The 7711-nt window shown below is 44.1% G+C and overlaps 1 protein-coding gene across 1 annotated transcript; it reads left to right on the top strand.

Moving 5' to 3' along the window:
* Window positions 1–5858: 5858 nt before the first annotated feature.
* On the top strand, window positions 5859–6820 carry LOC107140230 (ras-related protein Rap-1b-like; the record flags this gene model as incomplete). Its single annotated transcript, XM_048809773.1, has 1 exon — window positions 5859–6820. A coding segment is annotated over one exon (564 nt), but the record flags the coding sequence as incomplete, so codon positions are not given.
* Between the last annotated feature and the right edge of the window lie 891 nt (window positions 6821–7711).

The following is a 7711-nucleotide window of genomic DNA, read 5'->3' as shown; positions in this document are numbered from 1 at the left end:
TCCAGTAATAATAGTAATATAATATAATGTCCGGGACAATAAGGAAAATCCATTAGAAAAAAAATGAAATCTAGCACCATGAAGAGCCACTCCATGTTTTCCTTTCATTAGGGAGCAAGAAGGGATTTAGGGCAAATAAAATGGGAATGAGCCTGGGTAATAATTAGAGATCATCATTTGAGAGATTAAAGTCAGAAAACAATAATCACCTGCAAGTACCTAGTACCATGCAAAAGAGATCAAACTGAGTGAGCTGCGTCTCCAGTTAAAACAAAATGATAGGGCACGAGAGCATTGAAGAGTACAGAAAACACGGTTTATCCGAGGAAAGCACTACCCAACCCATAACCAGTGGCTAAGGGGGATCTCAGGAAGCCCCAGTAGGTAACTGGGGTGCAGACACAGTTCTAGCTGCCAGGAACCTAGTGGTGAATTTGTGCAACTACAACAGAAAGGAAACTGACCCCATTGTGGAGGCTGTTTCATTCAACTTCCCAGTGCAGCAGGGGCTGAGCGCTCTGTGGAAGATATAGAAACACAAGCTGAGTGCAGAGACCCTGCTGCAGATGCGCCTGGTCTATTGGGAGGGTGAGAGTACTTGGGATGGATTTTGTGGAAGAGTGGGCTCATCACTCATGGGCAGTAGCATCAGCACGAGAAAGTGAAGATGAGTGCACTGGGGACTATGGGTGAAGTCCCTCATCAAAGTGTGTACTTCAGGAAAGTGGATCCCTGCACAGAGTTGTCTCTTTGCACCCACATTCAAGCAGTCATCTAAAGCAGGGCATTTTAGGACAACTTCCAGAGATGGCATTCACCCCAAATCCAGCTGGTGGTCTGCACTTCTTGCGGAGGCCCAGGGACCAGGGAAAAATGTCTTTTCGGCATTGCCAGGCTGTGAGCTCTTCACCTCAAACCCCACTCTACCTCATGCAGGGTAGGGCAGGAGGAGGGAGTTGCCATGTTCCAGTGAATAACAGGAAAAATACAAAGGGTGAAGAATTTCAATGCGAGACTAAATGAAGGCCTAGAAGTGGAAGGCCCAGATAATGAGGTTCTGGGAGTCCAAGGAGTAAAGAAAATGTGGACCACAGGATTTAATTACAAGAGGATTTCTGACAGAGAAACTGAATATAAATGCTGGGAATGATCAAGATGAGAGGCAATCCTTTTAGAAACAGCAACATGTCAAGCAGTTGGTCAAAATACCATTGAGTGGAACAGGCCAGGCTTGCTACATAAGAGTGTGCAGGTAGTATCCTACACAGAGGCCTCCAGATGCTGCGGTCAAACGTTCTAGCAAAGGATGACTTTTGGTGGAGCCCTCCTGTCCATAATTCACACAAAGTCATCTGCTATAATTTAAAAGTCCTCCAATACCCATGTGCTTAAGACTTGGTCACCAGCCTGTGGTGCTACTGGGAGATAGTGGAACCTATAGGAGCTGGAGCCTGGTAGAAGGAACTTAGATCACCGGCAACATGCCCTCAAAAGGAATATTGGGAGTCCAGTCCTACCTCTCTCTTTTGCTTCCTGGCTGCCATGATATGAGCAGCCTCTTTGGCCATGGGCTCTCGCCATGATGTGCTGCCTTGGCTCAGGCACAAAGCAACAGGGCCAACAGACCAGGAACTGAAACTCTGGAACCGTGAGCCATATAAATCTTCACTCCTTTAAGCTGATTTTTCTCAGTTGATTTTGACAGCAATGGAAATCTGACATCTATGAGAAGTGGGGTGGGAGGAAGAATGGCCAAAGAAATGCAGGATCTATGCAGAGGTGCTGCTGCTGCAGAATGAGGGAGTGGCTGCAGTCTATCATGGAAAAGCCATCAACTAGGTGTGAAAATAACCACTAGCCTTCCCAAGCCTTGCTCTATGTCTAGGGCTATGCTAGGACTTGACACAATATCCTATTTAATTAGAATTATTGCAATTAGAAATAAAGGGGTTCTTACCAAGAAAATTTCCTATGGCAAAATTCAAAAAGCACAATTGGAAAAATAGCACATCTGGCTCAAATGAAGGCACAAGAAAGGAAATAATGCTTCGGCCATGAGAGAGCACAGGCTCTCTACAGGGAAGAAGGGGTAGCCCATCCTACCAGGACTGGGCATCATATGTGCTGCTGCCTCATAGGGTCATGAAGGATGTGCATGCCCCTCCATTCTTCACTCTTCAGCTCTTCCTCTCCACTGGAGCTGACCATGATGCCCCACAATTGTCATAACCCAAATGTAGGTGAGTCTACTGTTTTCCTGGAGCTCGTAGTAGTCTGGTATACACCATGTCAGACAGCATGGTGTGTGTAAGGCCAAAGACATGGACACAACAGGACCTTGGCTAACATTCCAAGTCCTGTCACTTCCTCTCTATAGAACCTTGGGCAAATAACCTGCTCTCTTGGGACCTCAGATGCTATATTACCAAGTGAAACCCAGATGGTAGAATGAGATCTGAAGAAGTGGGTTGACTTACACAATGCCATACAACTGATGAGCTGAAGATTGGGCACAATGTCTCTGGACATGAGCCAACGCTCATGGAGCACATAGGAGGTCAGCACCAGGCCCCCCAGTGCTCCTGTGCCAAGCTCCACCTGCACCTCCCTCAGTTGTCAACTTCAAAGAATACATACAGGACCATGTGCAAAAATGGAAGTCTAAGTATCTCTGAATACAGCTCATTTTTTCAGAAAATTAGCCTGTTAATAAAGCAGATTAAAACCTGAAAATTGCCCAATTTGGCCTAATGCTTTAGTTGTATATATTTTAGCATTGATCATAAACACATAAGTCATTTGTAAACAAATAACTTATTTTCTACATTACCAAACAAATGTAAATAAATTCTAAGGCTAAGAAATGTTTGAATAATTAGTAATTAATAATTTTTTTAAAAAAGAGAGAGAGAGAATTTTTAATATTTATTTTTTAGTTTTTTGGTGGATACAACATCTTTATTTTACTTTTATGTGGTGCTGAGGATTGAACCCAGCGCCACACACATGCCAGGCAAGCATGTTACCGCTTGAGCCACATCCCCAGCCCAATAAAGTTTTTACATAGTTATTCAAGGTTCCTATTTAATTAAAAGGTGAATCCTTCCTACAGTGGGACTATCTTGATTAAATATCTTTAAAACTGTGCAAAAACCATGAATGTTCAGGACATACATATTAAATAACAGAACTAAGAATATGTCCCTGCTATCAGTGAGCAGTCAAGTATTGTTTTTAACCAAGTTTGTGTCAGAAGAAAAACTGAAAAAGATGTTAACAATCACAAGAAACCCTGAAGTGCAGAAGAATATAGTTAAGGCTCAAGACCAGAGAAGAGAAGTTTTGGTGGGGTAGGGACACTTCTTTTATTTTTTTATTTCTATTTTTTAGTTGTAGATGGACACAATACCTTTATTTTTTAAAAGAGAGAGAGAGAGAGAGAGAGAGAAAGAGAGAATTTTTTAATATTTATTTTTTAGTTTTCGGTGGACACAACATCTTTATTTTATTTTTATGTGGTGCTGAGGATCAAACCCAGCGCCCCGCACATGCCAGGCGGGCACGCTTCTGCTTGAGCCACATCCCAAGCCCACAATACCTTTATTTTATTCATTTATTTTTATACAACTGAACCTAGTGCTTCACACACACCAGGGGAGTGCTCTACCACTGAGCCACAACCCCAGCCCGGGGCCCTTCTTTTTCTGAGAGCACTTTCAGAAACCAGAAGGCCAGAGTAAGGATAGGCTAGCAAGCATTGTTTCAATGAGACAGATGATGTATGAAAAAGAAGCCTCACAACAATAATGCCCACCTACAACTCCTCTCTAAAAACTAAAGGCACACTGGCACCAGGATATGAAAATTTTGGAATCACTGTTCTGATTTTTAAAAAGTTCAATATTAAGTTAGTTAGATATATTTCACTTAGCTAAGAAGTTCATCAACATAAATATTCAGCAAGCCTCCACCTATCACAACCTCATGAAAGCATCAAACCCCAACAAGAGGCCGCAATGCTTCTTTAGCATAAAGTACTTTACATTGATCCATTACATCTTTCTACAGATTACTATCCCCCAGTGGGGTGGAAATTGCAAGGGGAGTAAGTGATCATTGAACCTGCCTTCTCAAAGCAAAATGGGAAGAGTGGAGGGCTAACCACTGAAATAGGTTAGTTCTGACATTTCCTTTTGCCTATCTTGTACAACATTTATTTTATTTTATATTTATTTTTAGGTGTAGTTGGACACAATGCCTTTATTTTAATTATTTATTTTTATGTGGTGCTGAGGATCGAACCTAGGGCCTTGCACGTGCTAGGCGAGCGCTCTACCGCTGAGCTACAACCCCAGCCCCAATCCTGAATAACATTTTATACCAAATACAGTCCCAAGATAACAAGCTATGAGGCCTCAGGTTATGCACCTACAAAATAGGGTCAACACTCCTGGTGACAAGCAGAGTCTGACTCATCCTTTCACCCAGCATCAATTTTTAATGAGTTCAGACCCCCAAGTCATCTTTATGTCTTTCCCTTCTGGTGAATCCCAGTGCCCCTGCACATTCTCTGTCCCAAATTCCAGAAGTTCTTCTGCTCCCATCTCTTAAGAATCATGACACCTCCCACACACACCAGCTTTCTGTCTTGAGACAGACCTGGGTCTGTAGAGCCTTCCTACTCTTCCACCTACCCTAAGTGCTGAGGGACTCACCAGGTGCAGATGCAGCAGCAGCAGCAGCAGGAACAGTCCCAGGTAGAGGTTGCGGCTGTTGGAGAAACTTCCTCTACTGGTGGTGGTGGTACCAGCCCCTGGTAAGCAGGGCCCACATGAGAGAGCAGCTGCTGCCCCTAGAACACTGCACTAGAGGTGTATCCCAGGGGTTCCCAGCGCTCTTGCAAGTTCCTACATGCCCTTGGGCCTCACATGCTCCTCACAGGTTGCATACTGCCACTTCTGCACCTTCCTCCCCAGGACTGAAGTTCCAGTTCATCTTCTGCCTGTACCTGTGGACTGCAGCACTAGTGCCCATGGCTACTGCCAGCTAACAGGGTGCCACATCCAAGGGAGGAAAGATTTTCTCCTTGTGCTCTGCTGTGGGTGTTTAAAGGATGCTCCAAGGCTCCTCTCCTTGCTCTGCCTGCACAGACCTTAAACCAAGAGGTAATTTTGTTGCTTGAGTGTCCATGTTGCTCAAGAGCAAGACCTCATCCTCAGTCTGCATTTAGCCCTGGACCCCAGGGAGCCCTGCTCGCTAACTTTATTCCCCAGGGCTTCTCAGTATAAGCAGATGAGTGAAATCACACCTGCTATAGAAATGAGTGATTTAGAAAATTTATCACAGAGGTAATTCTAGCTATGGATCTTAAGTCTAGAGATCCTCATAATTCTGAACAAAAGGTCAAAAATTATTAATATAATTAAGTCTGTGCCCTTGTGGTGGTGCTGCCTATAATTCTATTGACTCTGGAGGCTGAAGCAGGAGGATTCTAAGTTGAAAGCCAGCCTCAGAAACTTAATGAGGTTCTAAACAAGTCAGTGAGACCCTGTCTCTAACAATAATAATAGGGCAGGGGATGTGGCACATGCTTAAGTGTGCCTGGGTTCAATCCCAGGAACAACAAAAAAAGTTTGAAAGCTAAAAACCCTGAGAAAATGACCCCCATGAATGATACATAAGAAAAACAAGAGAGGCCCAGAGTCAGGCGTGTAAACCAGCCAGAGCTGCGGCAGCAGCGACAGGACCACTGTGGCGCCCAGAGCAGTGACCCAGAGGGAGCGCAGGGTGATGCTGGCTACAGGAACCCGGTGACAGCGTGAGAGGTACTCAGTTTGACAAGTTTGCATCATGCATGATATAAGCTAATCGTTCTTGGCTCAGGAGGGGTTGGAAAGTCTGCTCTGACTGTACAATTTGTTCAAGGAATTTTTGTTGAAAAATATGATCCTACAATAGAAGATTCTTATAGAAAGCAAGTTAAAGTCGATGCACAACAATGTTTGCTTGAAATCCTGGATACTGCAGGAACAGAACAATTTACAGCAATGAGGGATTTGTACATGAAAAATGGACAAGGCTTTGCTATGGTTTATTCCATCACAGCACAGTCCACCTTTAATGATTTACAAGATTTGAGAGAACAGATTCTTCGAGTTAAAGACACTGATGATGTTCCCATGATTCTGGTTGGTAATAAGTGTGACTTGGAATATGAAAGAGTTGTAGGAAAGGAACAAGGTCAAAATCTAGCAAGACAGTGGAACAAGTGTGCATTCTTAGAATCTTCTGCAAAATCAAAAATAAATGTTAATGAGATCTTTTATGACCTAGTGCAGCAAATTAACAGAAAACTCCAGTGCCTGGGAAGGCCTGCAAAAAGTCATAGTGTCAGCTGCTTTAATATACTGAATGCATTGTAGCTCTGAGCCAGATTTGAAGAATTGTTGCCCAATTCAACAGTGCCAGCATTCCAACTTTGTTAAACCTACCAACATCTTAAATGGACTTTACTGTGGTGGTACCCTTTAAGAGGCGGATGAAAGGTACTATATCAGTCTGCACATTCTAATCATTTTTCAGTATCACAAGAGAGATTTTTACTTATATAATAGTCCTACAGTATGCAGCTGGTAAAACCAGAGGCTATATCCAGTATTATCACTATGAGACATTCTTCATCCACCAATGTTGTACATGTATTTAAATGGTGTACTGTATACGTTAACATACCCCATACTTTGTATTGGAGAGTACAATAATGTAAATCCTGAAAGCACCACTATTTTAGCATAATAAAAGAAAGTCCAAAGAGCTCCTATATGGACTACTCCAGATAAACTTTGCTTCTTTGATACTTGTAGCTTATTGTAATTTTTTTTAAATCCAAAGCCATTATCATTGTATTGTATAAAATAAGCTCTTTGATTAACACAGGTATATAGGTTTTTTTAATTTTTCAAAAACCTATGGAGGATTATCGATGATGGTGGCAAGGGGAGTGCATTGCCCCCATGTGCCACGTCACTGTGTGGGAGTATGACGAGTCAGGACAGCTAAAGGCTATCTTGTTAGGAATTTCCAGCAATAGTGGGGTGCTCCGGAACCTGGAGGAAGGATTTCCATCGCACGAGGATCGGCTACGGGGACTCAAACGTGAGAGATTTGTCGCACGGAGGGTAACACTGCTTATTCAGCAAATCGCCCCGTGGCTAGAGTCTGCAGCGCGCGCTGGGAAATGAGGAGATAGCGGCGCAGGGATACAGCGCTGCAGTTTCTGCCAGCCGTGCAAGCACCATACTCAGTGCTGAATTCTGGGTTCGAGACGGGGGAAGGAAGCAGTCCATTTCGGTTCTCCACACCGGTCAGACCACAGAGGAGGCCAGCAGCCACCATCTTGGAGAGCTGATGTCACCATCCCTGTTTTCGACTGACCACAGCTCATTCAGCCATAGAACAGGTAATTTCAGGCTGCCATTCGCCTGCGGCTTGCAGACAGATCACTCGGGCTCAGTGCTAAATAACCCGCGGAAACTGCTTCTTGGAGCCTGCTATTATCAGAGCATACACCGAGCTCGGAGCGGCCGAGTTCCGGCTCCCGGAACTGCTCTGGCCCAGGGCTAAGGAGCCCTGGGAAACTGCTTCTCAGTCCGGGTCCTGCTGAGGGCCGGTCAGGACTCACCCATTGCTTTGGTTACCCGGCAAAGGGAAC

This window comes from Marmota marmota, unplaced genomic scaffold (assembly GCF_001458135.2).
Source record: "Marmota marmota marmota unplaced genomic scaffold, marMar, whole genome shotgun sequence".
NCBI lineage: Eukaryota > Metazoa > Chordata > Mammalia > Rodentia > Sciuridae > Marmota > Marmota marmota.
This window is presented reverse-complemented; position numbering and strand designations above follow the sequence as displayed.